Below are 20239 nucleotides of genomic sequence, written 5' to 3' on the forward strand. Positions count from 1 at the left end.
TTTTTTGTCTGGTTCTCATTAATTAAAGCCTCATTTGTGGCTCTTTTAAAAAAGCCCCTTCAAAACCACCATCTGTGGTGGCCCAAACAGCCAGCATGGAATCAGGATAGGGCACACAAAGAGTCACTGAGTCTGATTTCCTGCCCTTTAGCTGCACCTCCTTTCAGGTCAGTCCTTATCCAGAACAGGGTCCCCCGGATGCTGGGACACTGTATGAATATGGACTCAGGAAAATTACCTGTCTTGAACGAAATGATGTCTATAGGTGAGGCATTTGCGGACACCTAGACCCCATAGGAACTGAAAACTAGAAACTTGGAAAGACTAGGTGCAAGGGCTTTAGAGTATTTACATCCACTGAATACAGGGTTAAAGGATCAATCACTGTAGATAGACATAACCCATATGCAAGGATGTTGAGGCCCCTAGGAGAGAAAGGAACATCTCTGTGTCTGGGAGGGATATAATCTGAGATGCCCAGTCAGCAGATTAAGCCCATACCCTGTGTGGCAATGAGGTGTGGGAAGCCCTGACAGTGGCAGCTACCAACATGACCTCTGGGGTTCCAGGCCTGCATATGTGCCCTGTCCAGATCTTTGGGTGTGCTCCAGGATCCAGTCTCCAACCATCTCATCTGAACAGCAACTGATGCTTGGTTTAGCTTCTGGAGACAGAAACGCAACCTCACCTCAGGGGAAATTTCATTACAGCCCTCACTGTGATTTCCACAGTTGGTACAACTCACACAACCACTCTCAAGTTATGGGAAAATGTTATTTTCTCTTCCACTGCACAACACAGTCCATCTTGAGGCAGTAATGCTACCAGATACAGCTTACCACACAGACTGTTCTCACACAGCACACCACATGAACTTGTGCCTTATTTACATTTTGCGTGAAAAGAGCAAGCAACATTCAGTTCAATCAGAAATGAAAGCTGAACCCATTCTAACAAATAGAAGGTAACAACGAGCCCTGATTCTCCTCTTGGACATGATCGCAGCTCCTCTTACGGCCAAGCAGAGCTGGGAGTGCACAAGACAGGAAAAGGGCTCTGGGAGAACAGAAGAACCTGCTTTAAGGACACGACACAGAGCTACAACAACCAGGCAGAGAGAGAAGTAGAAAGAGACATACTGGAGAAGCTGACCATTGCGAAATGCTGACACCGGTCTCCTGTGAATTCGATCGGACACCTACCGAAAGAAAGAAAACCAGAAAGAGAGAAACAAGATAGCAAAATGACACCCAAACAGACTGTACTGAGGCCCCTTCTGATCCTTGCCATGACTCCTATCCATCTACTCTCAGCCTTCACCCTTACCTGCATCCCTAAGCCCTAACCCAAAGCTGACACCAAGAGCCATCCCTGACTAGACCACTCTACATCCACCGCTGTGCCCGGGAGGTTTTAAGTAGTGTGGTGCATTTTTTATCTTCAAACATACTTTGCTTAGGATCTGGCATGTACAATCGCAAAGGCAGTTTCTCCAAACATCTCTGTCCGAAGAATCCATTTGGACATCTGGAGGGGAAAAGGGGAGAAATCACAGAACATGTCTGGCACCATTCTCGAGGCTAAGGTCAGAAATAAAAAGTGCATTGTGATGAACGGAAAAAATAAAGGCTTTATGAGCACATTTCTTCTTCGCTTTGCTTTAACCAGGCACCTGCTACATCAGCATTCCAGCTCTATTCTTTGTCCTGGGTCTTTAAGCAGCCAGCCAAACCCCTTCTTTCCTTCCTTCTCACCTGCTAGAAGCACCTGCTGGCAGGAAGATTGAGATGGGCTGGATGCTACTTTCAGAAGCTCTCCTTGGAGCTGCTACCTAGACAAGACTGGCAAGAGGCACCACAGTGCGGTGAGTAGCTGCTCAGGCAACAGCGAGCATTGTATGTGGCAAGCATCTTCCCATCATTACCCCAGAAGTACCCACAGGATGCTCCAGGGAAAAAGGTTGCCATTAGAGAGGAAGCATGTGCAAAGTCTCTGTCTTAACAGAGAGAAAGGGACAGAGAAGAAAGCTGAACCCAACAGGTCTCATTTGCTGCCCAGTTGCAAGGCTGTCTCAGGGTATTCCTGAAGTTATGTGATGGATGGAGATGCGACAGCTCATGGGGCACCAGCTGTACCTCACCATGATGCTGTAGTGGTGGAGACAGTGCCCTGTTGATGAGGGCTGCCAGGCATGTGCTATTCAGAGCAGCCTGCAGGCTGAGCTAGGTCTGGGGAGCAGGGGAACAAGGCAGGGGTGCAGCAGGAGCTGCTGGACCACACTCAGTGCAGCAGCACTTGCACCCTCTGCGCTGTGACACACCATCAACCAAGGGTGAACCTGGGAGGAAATGGGAGCTCAGCCAGGGGTGGTCAAACACTTCTCCATCAGGAACTTCTCTCTTTCTCCCTTCACATCTTCTGGCCTCCTTGGATAGTCACTCAAAGCTATCCCTAGGTTTCTTGAAGTCGTAGCTCTTACATGTAACTGCCTCCCTGCCCAGCTGAATTCTCCCTCTTCTGAACTTAAGACACAGCTCTGAATCCAGCATGATCCAAGGAAAAGATACAGCCAATAAAAAGCTGCATAATCTCTTCATCCCATCTACTGTCTTTCTCCACTTCATCACCTCCACAGCTCCAAACATGTCCATCTTTCCCCTAAAGAATGCATTTTCCAGTTCTTCAAGGCAGGGTCCAGGGAGACATATCACGTGCCGTCGCTCTCACAGAAGAAAGCTTTGCTAGACGCTCCATGACTGACATTACTTTGGAATTTGGTTTCTTGCTGGTTTTCACTGCAGTTTTGATAGATCTGCACTGAGCACAAAAGCTGGTGCACCCTCAATGCCCATGACTAAACCTGTTTTCTATGCTACATAGCATTTGGTTTCCGGGACCTGTGCTAACACTTCCATATGGGAGTGTGCTGGACTATTTGTGCACCCTGAACTGATTGGGGACAACTCAAAGGAATGGCTCTGCACGAGGCTTCACTAAACTCCCCCGTCATCCACTTCATTTTTTTGGTATCCAAGTAACTTTTGAAACTGGAAATGTCACTCCCTGGTCAGGCAGATATCCTTGGAAAATTCACCCTCTTTTCCCATTCCTGGACATTCATCTTGGAGCACAGGGAAGGGAGACATGCCAGCAACGTTGTTTCAGTACCAGGGAGCCCAGACAGCTCCCAGGTAAAGCCCAGCCCAAGGGGTTACCATCAGGCATCAATGAGACCTGTTGACCTCCCCATGATGAAACAGAGGACACTGGTGCTGGGAGTGGATTGAAGAGGATGCCTTGTTGGCAATCAAAGAGCACAAACCTGAGTCAGTTGGGTGATGCAGACTCACAAGGACAACCCTATGGAAGCACAACTTTGGAGCAACCTTTAAGTGATTCCATTGGGGTTTGAATGAGGCATCCAAAATAGAAGGCATCTTCCCAATCGTTTTTGAAGTTTATTCATCACAACTGGGAGAGTCATGAATTTGTCCACAGGATCTTCAAAGGTATGCAGTTTAGCTTGCAATGTGCTGTCCATTTGTCTGGGATCTGAGATTTCACATATGTTGTGAGAGCTCTGAAGGGTTTCTGGTGCTGCTGAATGAAGCAGATGTCCTACCCACCTCAAAAAGGGCACTTTTGTCTAAAGAGTTTAAACTATCTCAGGTGCAAATCTGCAAGAGGTCAGCCAAGGCTGGAACTTCACTGTGACTGAAGCTGCATGCCATTAAGGAAAGACTAAAAATTATGTGCAAAATGGTGGAAGGAAATAAAAACCCAGAGGAAGAAACTGGTGAGAAGTGTAAAAGCAAAACAGAAGAGTGTCAAAGAAGCTTTGATGCTGTGACAGCTACCATATAGCCCTTTATCATATCACTGCAGTCAGCCTAATGTGGGTGGGGAGAAGATCTTGCTAGACAGAAGGCAGTAGACAACAGTCTTGTCTGTGTCTAGGACAACTCAGGCTTTTCATCTTTAGCTACCAGTGAATCAGCAGTGGGAAAAGTGACAGAAAATAAACTCTCATGAACACGAGCACCTTCTGTCACCTCCCAAGCTAGTATACAAGCTGTCAAAATGCTCTGGCATCCCTGGGTCCTGATTCCTCATAAAAAAGGGTGCTGGCATCAACAGTGACCAGCAGACCTTTGAAAGACTGCAGTGATCATGATTCCTTTTTTTAGCTGTCTCATAGTTGTAAGCTGGTGAAGACGCTTTGTTACTCATTACTATGGCCCTAGACTTGAAATTTCTAGTGTACATGGCACATGAGTCTCCCTGTCAGGACAGGAAGAACGATGGAAAGGACCCCTTCTGCATGCAGGATCTGCGACCTGTGGTAAGGGCTTCTGGGCAGCTTTTCTTCAGTGGCCAAGCACATGCCCTGAGGGATATATCTGAAAGGTAAGGCTCACCAAGTTCAAGAGGCATGAGATGGTCTTTGATCATGGCATCCTTCTTCCTGCACATTTGACTCTAGCCAAGACGTTTTGGATGGCTATCCCAGCAAAACAGAATCCCTCCTACTTTTGAAAACTCTTGCAGAGACTACACAGATGGTGGACTATTCCAAAGGAAGACCTTTTCCTCATCAGCTCAGTGGTGTGTTGGAGGCCAAACACGTCTTTCCTCAAAGGCCAAGGGAAGAGGACAAAGCTGGACCTGTAAGACCCATCTTGGGGAAGTACAAGGCTGCACCAACCTCTTGCAGACAGCACCTTGTCCCCTCTCTAGTCTGTGTGGACAACCTCAAGACTGCCAAAATTCTTATGGCCAGATTCTGTTGTTAATGGAAAATGTCCAAATCTTTCAGTTTTCATCAATTGCTTCAGACTTCTTTTTTTTTTTTAAAACTCCATATCAAAAACATCCACAAAGTTCTGTTCTTGCTTTCAGGATGAATTTATTTACATGGTAAAGAAAACTGCCGTAAGATGATCAGCCAAATAAAGCACCTTGAAAAGTACAAACCAAAATGGTTTGAAAGACCCATTCCTGTGCTGTTTGCAGAGCACTTTTTATGAAAATTGAGAAGCTTTGACCTTTTGTCCTGTATCTGGGCAGAGCAAGAATCATTGTTAATTATTATTTGCTACTATTAATTAATAACACCATTATCATAATGTTTCCTGCTGGAAGCAACACTCTTTCTGCCCAGCAGTTGATCTGAATCTTTCAAGGGTTGGCACATTTCCTTTGCTCCCCAAGATCTTAATTAAAGTGTGCCAAATTTGGTAGCTCTCAGTGCAATCCATGTTATAGAACAATGTGAAGGAGCAGGTGCTTCATAATAACAGGCTAAGGAGAAGCTGCAGCAAAAAAGACACAATGCACTGATATAGCAAGCGGAGAAATGTTTCATGCATGTTGCTTAGTTGTGTGAAGGGCTGAAAAAGAAGACAGTTCTGTCATTGTCCCCTGACCAGTCCCAGATGATCAGGTTCTGGAGAGCCACAAAAGGCTGAACTCCACAAAATCACTGATGGGAAGAAAAGAAGACAACCAGAATAAATTCAGAGGCCTTATCCAGAGCAGCTAATCAAGGCATGTTTGCTGTACAGTAGAGTCCGAACTGCAGGGACACCCACCTATGAGCTCAGTGAAGACAACAGTGCAGCTCCAACCGAGCTGTGGGAACTCAGCAGGATCTGTGCTGTTGTCTTTTCTGAGCCTCACTGTTGCAGGATCAGTTTTCACACTGATGGTGCTCAAGGGTCTGCTATAGTTACATGTGCACTGAAAAAGACACATTGGATGGGATTCATAGGTGGGCTACTTGAACCTGAAAAGGTAGCTAATCTCATCACCCATGATAAACAGCACGCAGGACTCATTGAATGAGTCCTGGCTGGCTCAGAAGGTTTGGAACAGGATGTGGAGATTTTCACCCCTAGCTCAACACCGTGGGCTCTTCATTTCCAAGGACATTGCAACACCTCCCCACAGAACTGCTTATATATCCATGACAAAGAGGTATCCTTGTGTCTGTGCAACGTGCAGCTTGTGCTGACCTATCAGTAGAGTCATCAAGAGGGGTGGTGTAGCTCCTGGCATTACAGGGGAGCTGAGCAAGCTGTGCTGCAGGGAGGACAGGATCAGCCTGTTTACCCCTTTGAATGGTGCTCTGGACAGCACAGGCAGCCTGGCAATGTGGCTAACCCTTCTGAATAATCTTTCCTATCTCCTGGGAAAACCTGCAGGAAACAACATACGTGGAGGAGGCCCCTAGGAGGTGAACGTGTAGTTCTGTAAACTGGTGATTTGCATACATCCACTGGTTTAAAAATTATTTGATCTTTTCTCCTTCACTTTGTTTTGCTTTTTATTCTCTCCCTGACTTTCACTTTTTGTCTGAGGTCCTCCAGGCCCCTGCCCTCACTCTCTGATGTAATGCAATGCTGTCAGCTCAAACCCAGACAGTGTTTATCTGTCAGCATTTGTAAATCCTTCAACCTGGCTCTTGCAAGCACAAGTAGTCCAACATAAAGGGGGGATGCTGCTCTATAAAGCTCTAAGTCTTCTGATTCCATGCAATTTAGGAAGATCCTGGCCCATGGTACCATCCACTTTGATTACATTCACCACACAAATGAGTCATGAAGCACATTTAAGTGGGCAGAAAGGACTGTGCAGTGATGAGACTTGGCTTTGCTTCTTTGTTTGGTTGAGAAGACCCAACTGTAGATAACATGTGCCAAGACCTAACTGGAAAAAGGAGTACTTATGCATGGCACCCAGGAATAAAAGATTAGCGAGGCCTCAAACTGCTCTAGGTTGTGCCAAAAAGCCAATGGGCTGCAAGACCAAGGCAGACCCAAGATCAGAGGCTGCTCGCCATCCCAAGCAGTACATTAAGGTAGACACAACAAACACTGTTCTCCTTTGCCCCAGACCAGCTGAAGACCTCGAGACATGCTTGTGAGCATCCCTTCTGCAGACACTGGAACTTCTACTCAAACTCACCACTTCCCCACAGTCATGGTGAGAAACCAAGTCAGCTTGTAAGGTGTGGAGAAGGATCGAGAAATTCTTCCTGTCAACAAGAGCCTAGGGCTTTTTAATTTACTGTTGAGTCAATTCTGTATGTGTGTAGCTCAGTCGTTTCCTGGGTTTATACTGACAATTTGCAGGACATCTGAGGCAAATCACACTTCTCCCATCTAACTTCCAGCTGGTCTGTTTGCAGAGTCGGGATAACAGCACAGATTGTATCATGTTCAGGTTTCCTTTGACACTAGCATGTGTAGAATTTAATTCTAATTAAGGACAAAATTATGGAAGCACACAATCCAAAAAAGACAATTTCTGGAAGAGCTGCAAGTCTGTTTGGGCTTTCCCCTGTGAAGAAAGCGTTCAAGGTCCAGCTGAAGAGTATTGAAAGAGGATGAAAAAAGTGGCTTTACAGGCAAACAGTTTGTTCCCCAGAATTAAAAGACCAGGAAGAACATGTTTCTGGGAAGCCTGTTAAAAAAAAAAGGAGGCCACATGCCAATTCAGGGGATATCTGTAACAAATCAAGCATGAGCCACTTCAGGAGAATAAATCGTTGGAGAACCTAGCTGCCCATTTTGCTCTGGAGTGCCAGGTTAAAATCTACAGGAAGGATCTTCTATGTTTGTGGGCAGCATCAAACCATGAAATCCAGCCCAGGAAAGTGATACAGGATGGTGGCAGGTAGGAAAGAACACGGTAAAAGTTTCTGATAGCCACTATTGGAAAGGCTGGTAACAAGAATGGGTGCCCAGGTGCTGGAATAAACTAAGCACCCAGTGAAGGAGGACTACAAGCTGGCACTTGGTGCCAGAAGACACCCTCCCCCAGGCCCTACTGTCTTTAATCAGAACAGCAAAGTGGGAACACTGCATGGACATATGTGTTGTTCCTCGTTGTAGATGCTCATGCAGCTCTTGTTTGACCTCTGAGATATTTAAAGATGTTGTGTGCAGAAGAACCTGTTGATCTCCATGCGCATGTCTCAGAGACATGGTGTGGCTGGAGCACCAAGGCTAGCTCCCACGTTACTGAGGTCAAAAATGCAGGTCAAAGCCTGCCTCTTGCCTCCTCTGGTTTCTCCTCCGAATCTGTACCATTGTAGCTTTCACGAACCACAACGCCAGATCTCCTGTCTTGCTGCAACAAAGCGGCTGTGAAACATTCCAGCATTCTGTTAGTTTTCAGGCAGACAAATGCAAAGTCTGTTTATTCATTGTCAGCCTTCTCCAAGAATCATCTCTGTTACTGGAAAAGCCAATTTATGAGAAATACTATGTCCAGTTCAAATGTTTCTGCATTCCTTAATAACTATTATCTTCTAGAGTCCAGAAACTCTAAAAATCACCACTTCAAAAGCCAGGATTTCTTATCTTCAGCCTATGATTTGATGATAAAAACACTCAAGGAGACTGAGCATCCAGATATCTCCTCAAGCAGTAAGATCAGAAGTCACTGTACTGAGTGGAAGGCATTTGGGTCCCCTGAGTTCCTGTTAAGACAGAGCTGTCTTTTCTGGCAGATGAGTAATGACAGTGCAGACCTTCAAAGCACCTCGTTTTGGTTAACACTTTGCTGCCCTTCCACACACACCCATTCAATTATCATCGAATTTTAGCAATTGGTACCTTAGGACTTATCAGAAAGGAAATAATTTCATCATCTGCAAGGAAGGAATTAAGGCTTTCAAATTATATGACATGATTAGGTCTGGATTGTAGGGCACATAAAATCTTAATGGAATCCATCACTGATCTTCCCCTCTGTTCATCAGCTATTGTAGCAGCCTGGGTTGAAGGTAGACTGTTTCGTTGCAAGGCTGGAATTACACTGGCTAAAACAGCCTGTCTGCTGGAGACACTTGATAATTACCATATGTATTCTTTGTTAAGAAAAATGGAGCTTTACCATCATAGCTGAGGAGTTCAGGTAACTTTTGCTGTAATTAGAAATTGGTTCAATTTGAAAAGTCTTGGTTTGGATTCAAGTTCTTCTCAAAAGAAATAGTCTTGAGATATATGCTTTTGGCATCACTGCACTGCGTAAGAGGTAGAGATACTGATTCATTCATTCCTCTGGTCTTCAAGGGTTGGCCCTCCCCAGCATGGAAGGACTGGAACTGCTGGGAATTCCCGAGGCTACAGCTACACCAGAATAATGGAAGCGACTGATTCACCATACGGAGCTTCCCCATATTTCCTATTGGGAACCCTGGCAAGATGAACTTACAGTGCCATCAAGAAGCCAATGGCAGAGACAGCTACCCTGAAACACAAGTCTGTGGTGTGCAAAGGCTGCTCTTGCAGCTCTTCACACACATGGGAAACATGGAGGACCACAGCATGTGATTTCTGTCCTACCTGGCTCTTTTCATGTGTGAAGGGGCAAGCCTGGCAGAACTGGAAGATGCTGCTCATCCTATGTCCTTCCCACCACAGCTGATCCTGCATTGGAAAGTAAGAGCACAGGATCTCAGAACGCATTTCCACATGGCCTTTCCTACTGCTCCCTGCCAAAACAAGAGTTGGGAGAAGGGAGGAGTTGTGCTAAGCATAACCCAGCTCACAACCCTTCCAAAAGGGGTGATGGTTCTCTTCAGATGTGTCCTTCAAGGCCTGAGGAGCTGAGGTGTCTGGTGAGCACCACACCACACAGCACCAGTGGTACTAGTTTGACATACATACACAGATTAAAATACCTTTGGCTGTGCATCTCCATGGAGAGGTCTTTGAGCCATGCAGGGAGAAAATAGTCAGCTCTGGGCTTCTCCAAGCTGGCACAGTGATCCTGGATCCCCAGGTGAGCTCAGGAGCTGACTGCATCTGCTCAGCACACACAGGGCACCACCTCATGCTCACTCCACAGGAGCCCAGCAGCAGGTACAGATAGGCTTTAGGTACCTACATCTCCAGCATGGACAATCAGACTGCATTTGTCATTCACAGTCCCCACTAGGCTTACAGGGTGAGCTGTGAGATGCTTTTAAGCTTGCTGGCTGTGATAGGTTTGAACCAGAGGTGAAAATGTCTCACATCCCATTCCACATCTCTCAGACTATGCAGCCCCACTTCAAACTCCCCAGAAATTCCATTTTAAGGATAACTTGGTATGTCTCCCTGCTTGGGTTTTGGGTTTTTATGTTTGTTTTTCAGGTTTTAACATTTGAAAGGGAGAAATAACCCACAGTGGCACAGTGTGGTGAACAGCTATGCACTAAACCCACTTCTGGGCCCACGAAGCACAGACAGCAGGAGTCAGAGGCAGGTCTCAGCAAGGAAACCCTCCAGCCATGGAGGATGGAGGTGGCTATGCCCTGGGAAAAGCCCCCCTGCTTGGATGGGAGGATGTGTCAGCTTAACCTAGCTCAGGGAAAGCAAAAGGGACCTGACCTTCCCTGAAGCTGCAGAGGAGAAAGGGAAGATAGGAAAGGAAACAGCTGGGACAAACACATTCTTGGAGAAAAAGTCAGGGAAAGTGAACAGTAGCACACACACAAAAAGGAGCTATGACCCCTCCTCCCCACTTCTGGTCTCCCTTTCTGAACCTGTACAGCTCAAACTGCCACTGCCAGAGGAATTCCCAAGCAGTTGCAGTCTCCTCTCCCCCAGTGAAGTAATTCCCATATTGACACAAGAACTACACTCACTTACTTGCAAGACAGCTGGTTAATCCCCTCGATGTAGTAGCATACCCCGCCATTGACACAATAGGACTTGGCTGTTTCGTTGCATTTTCTAGCATGCCCGGACCAGGAGGAGAGAGTTGTGGTTACTGCAGGGACAAAAATAAACACACAAAAAAGGATATATTGTTATTTCCTTTGTTGGGCAATGCTGTTTTCTTAGACAATGTTCAATTAGTTCATTTGCCAAAATGAAAACCCCAGAGATACAAACCTTAGCCTATGCTTTTAGACCAAACTTCACCTCCCCAAGTCCTGCAGCTGCAACTTGACCTTTCTTTTCCCACTGCAGTGGCCAACTGAGTGAGGAATTGAGGACATGCCTTCCTCTAAGCAGCCAGCATGGCAGGATAAGATCATCCTTTTGGCAAGCTGTAGTTACAAGCTCCCTTTCCCATCTCTTCTTGCCCCCCCCTTACCCATTCATGCAACCCTGCACCTGCAGGCAGCAGGTAAGGAAGAACATGTGCTGCAGGCTCACAGAATCACAGTGGCATGCTGCTGAAGCCTGATTTGTGCCATGATACCGGACCAAGATCCAGAGATATAGCAGGGAATATTTCATTGCTCCACATCTCTGGGAGGAAGGATGTTTTCGGAGCCAGAAGCAAGTGTCTTCATTGTCACCAAAACAGGTCCAGCTCAAGCAAGAACAGCCCCATCTCTCCCCCCCGCATCTGAGCATTTCTCTATTATGCCCCAGTGGGGCTGCCTCAACAGATCAAGCAGAAGTTCAGCAGTAGAAGTCAGTCAGCCCCAGTCTGTGCTAAGAGGGAGGCAGCCAGCAAGTTTCCTGGGGATAGGGAGGCTTTTCCAAATCCAGCTTTCTTGCTGGAGACAAGCTTTCCAGCCATGTAAGCTACAAACAAAGCTGACAGGACTCTGCAGAATTTCACTGCAATTCCTATCTGAACGATTCAGACAAATTTACAGCCCAGAACACAGAGTCTGCATGGGAAAACAAAGGCTTCTAGACAGGCAAAACCTTTTGTTAAAGCAACTGATAAAGGCTACAAAAGCAGACCAGCTTTGGGGAATGCAGAACCATCTTCACACAACTGAAAGAAGGGCTGGGCATTCAAAAGCATCTGCTTTTTCCAGCTGAATACTTAACCTCATTAAAGATAGTCCTTCTTCCTGGACTACCCACCTTGCTTATATCCTAACACACATCTCCAGCGATGTGGTTGCTACCCACTTTCCCATGCCCTTTATGCTGCTACTCAAGGTTTCTAAGGAGATACCCTCCTGCACCCTGTTTTCCAAAGTATGAACAAACCTCACAGAGAGGCTGTCACTGCAGACTGAACACCTCATTGTCTCAGGAAGAAGGCTGGAGCTCACACCACCAGGGCCACGGTCTCTGTTCTCACACTTCAAGCTCCATCCCAGCACCTGCACTCACCGGTAAGAGAGGGCTCCCAGCACCCTGTGAAGCCTCTCACATTTGGGTGATGCTTGGCACATAGCAACCATACAAGGGTGTTCTGTCTCTTTTACTTTTAGTAAGACTCCATGGGGCCCATTCCTCTCTGAATGAGGAGTTTGCTCACCAGGCTGTGCACAGCAGGGGTAGCCCATGCTGCTACCTGCACACAGCTCAAGACAGAGCCAAGCTTACTGTTCATATTGCTTGAACCAATGCATTGCCCAACCCCATTGTCTTCTGTCCCCACAGGGAAGTCAACGCCTTCCACTGTCTGAACAGAGACAGAGCTGTGCACCAAACAGAGCTATTTCTATGCTTTGCCTTGAATAACCATTGCCTCTGGGGTTGTCTTTTCACAGCTATCCAGGGCAGAGCAAGTTGTCCCAAAGTGCTCTGCAAAGAAGACAGGGCAAATACTTCAGTGAAGACTGAAAATGCACATGGCCCTGGGACAGCAAATAGCTGCCTCCCTCTTAGGGCATGCCAGTCAGCTGGGAGCCGAATGTGCAGAGCAGGGTACATACTGGAGTGTGTCTGGGTTTTAGAACAGATCCTGATTTGGCCAAGCCACCAAAGAAGGCCTTGCAAAAACTCCTCAAGTATGAAAACTTCCAAACTTTAGTAAGGAAATTCAGTGCTCAGTTCCAGGTAAGATTAATGGGAACCAGAACCCAAAGCCATCGTAATGGCTTTCTAACAAGTCTGTGTAATTTATACCTGTATGAGATTGTAGCACATTTCCTCTAAGGCCAATGGGGAACTGTGGGTTCAGGATGGAGGAGTTCTAATGGGGTGTGCTAGCAGCTGGACTTTCTTTGCAAGGGCTCTCCCTTAGCTATTACTTGATCCAGCACTTAACACAAGCCTTGACACCACAGATCATTTTAAAAATGAGCATGAAGATAAAACCGAGCCTGGTAGCATGCGGCTGTATCCCCAAAGGCCATCAGAGCCAGGCTGTGCATGGGCTTCACTGTGCACATGCATGGGAAGATGCAGGTTGTGCTGCCACACCAGTAGGAGCTTCCCTTCTTGCCTGCATCTCCCTTGGAGCTGGCTGCACTGAAAGCAGTGACAGAGCAAGCAGGGGCCTGCCAGGGAAATGTGAAACCTGCATGGGAACAGGGACACAGGAGACAGACACTGTCCCTTCGAAGGGTCCCTGAGTGCTTCTGAGCCAGCACTCAGCACAGGAGCTGTGAAAGCTTTGGTTTGGAGTGCATGCTTTTGGTGATGTACCTTATAACTGCACAATGAACAGGTCTCTGCTACAGCTGCAAGTGTGCCATCAGATCAGGGAGCACTGAAGCTTCACGAACAAGAGCACTGGTGCAAACTGAAAGGCACACGGTTGAAGAACAAGCACAGACTGCAGGAAGCTGTCACCCCTGCAACCATCAAATGTATTGGTTGCTAGCAAGCAAAACAATCCATCTGGCAAAGTCTCACGTCATAAATCCTACAGGAAAGGATTCTGGAGCAAGCCTTCCCACAGTAAGGGGGAAGCAGAGAAGGAGAAATAAAAACAGGCCAGAAACCTGCCCATAAAAAGCACCTCAGATAAAAAGGTACCACTTCCACCAGAAAAGGTAGACAGTGAGATGCAGTGCTGTGTGATGTTGTGATACCAGAGTGGATTACAGTGCTGACTAGCTAGAGATTGTATGGGATTTTCATCTCATATGAACAATAATGTTCCTTTTAAACAAAAACAAAAGAATCTAACATGACTGAGGCTTGGAACATGCATGTTGTGTACTGCTAGAAAGAGAGCTGTCAACAGAGCTACGCCTGTCGTAAAAATACATGGTTCATCAGTTCTCCTAGCAGCATCTTATTGTCATCTTTTAAATCCTGTTTTCTTCAAGTACTGTGCCTTTTCTCCCAAAGAAGCACAAAGTGTTTTAAAACTGAGTCACAGATTCGTATTACCATGGTCCATTTGTTAGCAGCAGAGATGTAGCAAAGGCTACAAAAAGAGGCAGTCAGCCCAGCTCCCTCCTGAGAAGAGAGTGCCATGAAATACAGGCCTTCATAAGACTATAAGCTGTGCAGTACTGGTCAAACCAAAGCCCTGTCTTGACTCTGACAGTGGTCGATAGGCAATGCTTAAGGAAGAAGATAAGCACAATCTTGCAATGATAATTTTCTTCTGGACATCTAGGATGAGCTGCTCAGAGACAACCTAAGTTAGCCACAGTGTCTTGACATTTAATAGCCTTTGATGGGTTTCTCTTCCGTGAACATGTGTAGTTGCTGTTTGAACAAATCTTGTAATATCCACACTATTTGTGACAAGAGCTCCACGTTACGCACACAGTGTGCAAAGACACATCTCCAGCTATTGATTTTAAACCTGCCTTTTCCTGGACCTTATATTAGAAAAAATAGTCATTATCCCCTGTCATGTCCCCTGAGCTGTCAGTGGCTTTACAGGCACAGCCAGCACCTCCTTCCCTATCTGGAAAGTCCCAGGGCTGAGAACAAAGCAGAAGGGAGTAAGGAGGTGAGGATGGGGAAAAGAGGGCTGTGTCTTGATGGATGTGATTGAGAACAACCTGAAGACACGTTTTGTTGCTGCTGTTCCAGACAGTGAGCATAGCGCAGCATAAACACAAGAGAGATTTAAAGCAATGTAGTCATTCAGAGCATCTATTTTCTATCCCACACCAAGGTTATTTGGGATTAACATCAATGACAGGGCAAGAGAGGAGAGCCACAGACACTGACATTGCCATGTGGACTTCCCTTCATACAATCCATCTGCACAGAAAGGCCATTAATGGTTGTGCACGGATCCTTACACAATTCCTACCATGCACGTCATTTAACTTTTACAGGCAGCTCACCAGCCCGCCGTCAGAGATCTGGTGGAATACTCACCCTGCAAAGAGTTACTTAATGCAGCTTGGACTATAAATTACAGTTGGGCTTTCACAAACTCCAGCTACTGTCGAGGAGAGCAGGGAGACTGCGACAGGTTCGCTGCTCCTTTGTGTTATAACTAATTTTGACTGGGGGGTTCATAGAGTACAGACACTTCATTCTCTCAATATTTAGACATTCAGTTAGACAGATGAACTCAGCTGGTTGGAGAGTGTATACAGATTGCCTGCTCTGTATATGCCTCATGTACTTACTGATAAAACACAGAATTGCTGAGGTTCCTCTCCACCGAGTTCATCCAACAGCTTGTCAGAAGAACATGGATGAGAAGGTGTCTGGCCAAGCTATTCCTTAGCTGTAGCACTGTAATCTTGGCGTGAGCCACACTAAATCCATGATTTACACTGATTAATGCATGGAGGAGCTGTTGATTCTAACCATTCTCCCTATGGCAGGTTTCTGTACGTCTGGCATGACACCCTCTTCTCTTAATAAACCTGAACAGAGAGGCTAAGTGCTCACTGCTCTCTGCACACAGAATCAGATGGGTCTGTGCAGATTGGGGCTCACCTGGCAACAGTCTGGGGACCTTGGAGCTCGTAAAAATTCTGCTCCTGTGTGTTTATTCATTTGGAAATAACCCAATATTTACCCCTGCATTTTACCAAAATAGATCCTGCAGGAATTATGTTCCCAGTTCCCGTGGGGACCATGAGGATCAATAGCTGCAGATTTGAAGTTCATCCCAAAATGCAAATGCCAGACTGCAGGACACTCTTTTCAAGAGCATCAGATAGTGCTGATCAAAATAACACAGGCAGCACTCCCCACATCTCCCATCTGCAATGTTCAGGTGTTCCACTGAGAAGGGAGTTTAAAGGTTTCCAAGTGCCAAGGGACTGCTTGCTTCCATAGGACAGGAAGTTACTGCAGGGACAAAGTCCTGTGTTATTGTAAAGCTTCTAGTTGCTCTTCCAGGCTGATCTCTCCAGCAATTCCTATGCTTTTCTCTACCACGAGGGTCCCAGAATGCATGCATTAGTGCTGCAGCATCTTATTTTCCCAAATCCCCATCACCAAATGTAATAGCAGCAACATGATACTTCAATGACGGATTTTGTTCAACAACCTGAACAGCCACAGTCAATGTCAGCTGAACTACAAATTCTTTTGCAGGTGGGACAGTTGAAGCCAAGGAAGTGAAGCAACATGCCAGGATCACAAGATGGATTCATACAGACCAGATCTGATACACAGCCTCCTACTCTGAATGCTGGGTTTACAGCCTCAGTTCTTCCAAGGGACATCAGCTTCCATCCTACACTTCATTCTATACTGCCCATCTTTGCCTTAGAGTCGCAATGCCCTGTCTTTAGAGTAGTGGATCTGATGGTTACTTAAAAAATACACAGTGTGGGACCTGACAGCGGACAGGCAAAACACAGCTCTCCCTGCAGCCTGACAGCAAGATGTCCAGCACGTACACCTCAGGGTCCCATGCCTGCCTGCATGCAGGCACCGTTCCATTATCAACCACACCTCCAGCCATGGGGTTTGAATCATCTGAGCACACATCAGGACTTATTTTTAGCCTAATATTGAAAACTGGTTTGTCCACATGGCCCCTGGTGGACTGACTTCCGTCTGTTCTACCTGTGCTTGGAGGTAGCTGGACACCCTTCAACTCCAAAACAGCACCATGCTCATGTTTGTAGCATTGTTGGCTCCAGCACAGTGGCTTCTGACTAAGAGAGATCAGAGAATGACATTCAGGTCTGCCATGGTTACTCAGTAAAGGTCATAACAGACTGCACTTGAGACACGGTTTGGAGGAACTGACTGAACCTGAGGTACATGTCACATCTTACTGTGCTATATGCTGAAGCTTCAACTAGATGTGACTTACAAACCACATCACAGTAAAGACATCATTGAGCCATTGCATTCATGTGAGTCCACCAAGCCTATCTCACCTGGAAGAAAGACAGTAAGGAAAAACATTTCCAACCCAGACATGTTAAGAATTGGGGAAGGTATTAAATGGGAGAGACCTGAATAAGCCTAAACCGATAAGTCTACAGATTTAGTCCACCAATTTTATCACCAAGATGACAGCTATGAAACCTGTGGACCCAAATTGGTGTGTGGAGAGTTAGACATAACTGGAGAAAGAAGTGCTGTTTCACCTACTTTCCCATTAGGACCTATAAGGGGACTTCAGGGAGGGCTTGTGATCCCCAGCAGTTGAAATAAAGCTCCCCAAAAATCAATCTGAAGAGACCAGCTTTCATTCATCCTCACATTATCCCCCAATCCTCATGTTCCCAGCAAAGCTCAGCACTGCCTCTTCTCCTCTTTCTCCTTTTTTCATGTCTCCAAAACCTCTCTCTACTGCAGAGTATCTGTAGCCTGGCCAGAAATGTCACCTTACGTGACATTGGTAAAGGCACTCAATCAGATTAGCTAGTTACCCAGCCAAAGGGCATGAGCAGGGTAAGCAGCTGCAATGATCCACATGTTGGTTTAGAGCATCTGCTCATCACTGGTGGATTCTCTTTTATCCTGACAGTATCCAAACCATGCTTTCTCTACCCAGCCAGTAATAACTTTTTACCCTCACGACTTCAGCTGTTTATTAAAATCAAGAAAATAAACTAGAGGGGAACTCAACAGCAGAAAACAAGCAAAAGAAATTACCTGACCTTTTAAAAGATTACAAACATTATCTTTAAATACCATTTAAAAAGGAAACTTTTATAAGATTTTAGTATCTTTGTCCTGCATATACCTGCTATCTCAGATTGCTCTCAAATTTCTTCCATTTTCTCCTCCATCAAAATGTTTCTAAACTTTGACACTAATTCCTATTCCTTTTACCAAGCAGGTCTGTAGCCACAGACCCCCAAACCTTGTTTAGCTGCTCCAAGCTGCACACTGACAGGATCACTTTACCATTTTGAGCTCTCTGTATGTTGAAATGAGTATAGAGGATGTTTCTTTCTGCATTAGGACACATGATCAAGTTACCCCATTCCTGCAAGTCCCTGCCTGTGAGCTGAGCCACTGTGACCACCCAACTGCGCAATCTTAGCCTGTGACAAAACAAAACAGCATGTCTTATTTAACAGTTTTTCACTATGGATGGAGCTACTGCAACTATGTCATACTTACTAGGCTCAACAGGAAGACTTGATAAGAATAGTAGGCATTTCTTCTCTTTTGGGCCCCAGTGCTTTCTGAAGAAAGCATTTCTAGGGCTGCTCTGGTCTGACAATGCTCAAACCAATATATACTCAGAGGAAGGAGTAAGACTGTGGTACACAGCATCATGGAAAGACTTTCCCAGACACCAGAGTTCCTTTCTGAATCTGGCCCTCGGATTGAGGAAGGCAGGGGTGACTCAGAACATAGCAGGATTTGCTAGTAGCTGCACTCAGGGGTGGTAAGAAAGGCTTTAACAATGCTCCAAAGGTGAAATATTTGGTATCACACTCTTTCTCCCAAGGCAAGGGTAGCAAGGGAGCTCAAACCACTGAGGAAGGAACTGGGACATTTGGGAAGAAGACTAGTTAAAAGCATATACTCCAGGAGCAACACAGCTACAGGGGGCAAGGCACGTGGGGCTGCATGGAGTGATGGGCTTCTATCTCCTTGCCCATAGGAGCTGTCTGGGCCATGGCAAGAACACAGTGAGCTTGTTGGGGTGTAGAGTCTAACACCCTTGCCAAGCCTAGCTGCTAAGATGCCTGCCTCACACCACAGGCCAGACAGAAGTGACCAGTGCCATGACCAAGCTGTCTGTGTAAGGCAGTCTCTCCTTTACCAGGGAACTGCAGCTATCACCAAGTTTGCATGGTGCTTTCTCAACATGGTGTTTATAATCCAGGGGATCATTTACAGGCTGTCAGTGAAACAATGAGGGGTTGGACAACGTACAGGTGCCAGACAAGCTTTTGGATACAGATATTTAAAAGATATGCAACAATTTGACAAGAATGAGGTATTTGTCAGCTTTCCAATGCATCACACCTCACAATATCTTTGTTACCTTCCCATATGTTATACAGATGTGCAATTCTATGATAGATCATCAGTAACCATAAAAATCAGAAGGACTATGTGTTATTTAGGTAACAATTGAAAGAGATCATGAAAAAGGAATGTGAGGGAAAAAGTCAATTACAGCTTTAACTCTGGAGACTTTACCATCTCTTCACATCATTAAGGAAAAAAACCCCACAGTCAAGGATGATGTTCCTCCAGAGGAAAGAAGTGTTTCAAAAGGAGAAACTTCTGTGCAAGCCACACGGTATTTTGCCAGTTTCCTTTCTATTGTTGAAATTTGGCTTCTATTAAAAAATAGCATATATCTAATGTGATGCAAGTCAGCAGCATGGATCTATGCTGGTGAACACAATGGAAAAATCCTGGGGAAGGACGGTATGGTCATTGTATTAATGGTGTTGTGTCTCAGCTTGATGTCCCCAGTGCAGTGGAAGGCTAAACAGAACACAAGAGCACAACACAAGTACAGTTTTCTAATCAGAACCTTTTAAAGGATACTTGGCCAGTCCCTGCTGTGGCTGCAATCACATTCCCTTTAAAATCATCAACGATCGAGCTTTCCAAGGAGGAAACATCCCCATGCACTCTGCAAAGCGGAATCAACAGAGAGGCAGAGCCAGCTGTGCTGCCAGGTCAGGTTGTGAGCAGCTGGAATGTTAACACAGCGCAGACCACAAATAGCTGCCTAGTCCTCAGCCCTCTGGGTGCCTGCTCGTTTAGAGGGAACCCTGCTGGGCCCTTCAGTATTCCCCAGCACAGAGACACTGGCACACACAGGAATAGTGCCTCCACTGGGAAGAGCCAAACCAGCGGCCAGGCTCCTGCCTTCTAGACCTGCCCTTGTAGATATGCTTTGATTTGTACTTCTGCGTGCCCATTTTCTCCTGCATTCATGACAACTGAATAGGAGGGAATGCTAAAAAGCACTTCCACTACATTAAATCAATTAAACGTTTGGGGTAATCTGCTCTTACTTTCTGGACACTCTAGGAAAAATGTGATGGCAGAACACAGATGTATTTCTGCAATTTTCTTCTGACTTATGCTTAGAACTCTCATGTACTTTTTCTTGTATTTCTTATAGCTTTCTTTGGTTTTCTCACCTATCCTCAAAAAAAAAAAAAAAAAACCAAACAAACAACAAACCCAACCCTAAAAACAAACCAACAAAAATTCCTGTTAAA

General features: G+C 45.8%; 1 protein-coding gene across 6 annotated transcripts in view; it reads right to left on the reverse strand.

Annotated features, from left to right (window-relative positions):
- NRG2 (neuregulin 2) overlaps positions 1-20239 on the reverse strand; it is a 151544-nt gene that overhangs the window by 20868 nt on the left and 110437 nt on the right. For 4 of the 6 annotated variants that reach the window (XM_061354020.1, XM_061354019.1, XM_061354017.1 and 1 more), the window contains 2 exons: positions 10644-10764; positions 1140-1198 (listed from right to left, as the gene is read on the reverse strand). In XM_061354020.1, the coding sequence (XP_061210004.1) occupies positions 1140-1198; positions 10644-10764 (180 nt within the window). Of the gene's footprint in view, positions 1-1139; positions 1199-1450; positions 1528-10643; positions 10765-20239 lie in introns of all 6 variants that reach the window. The other 2 variants (XM_061354021.1, XM_061354018.1) reach the window with 1 other exon arrangement.

The sequence above is a fragment of the Neopsephotus bourkii genome, unplaced genomic scaffold (genome assembly GCF_033783945.1).
Source record: "Neopsephotus bourkii isolate Nb327-2 ecotype Australia unplaced genomic scaffold, CSIRO-AGI_Nbou_v1 NB_716, whole genome shotgun sequence".
Lineage (NCBI taxonomy): Eukaryota > Metazoa > Chordata > Aves > Psittaciformes > Psittacidae > Neopsephotus > Neopsephotus bourkii.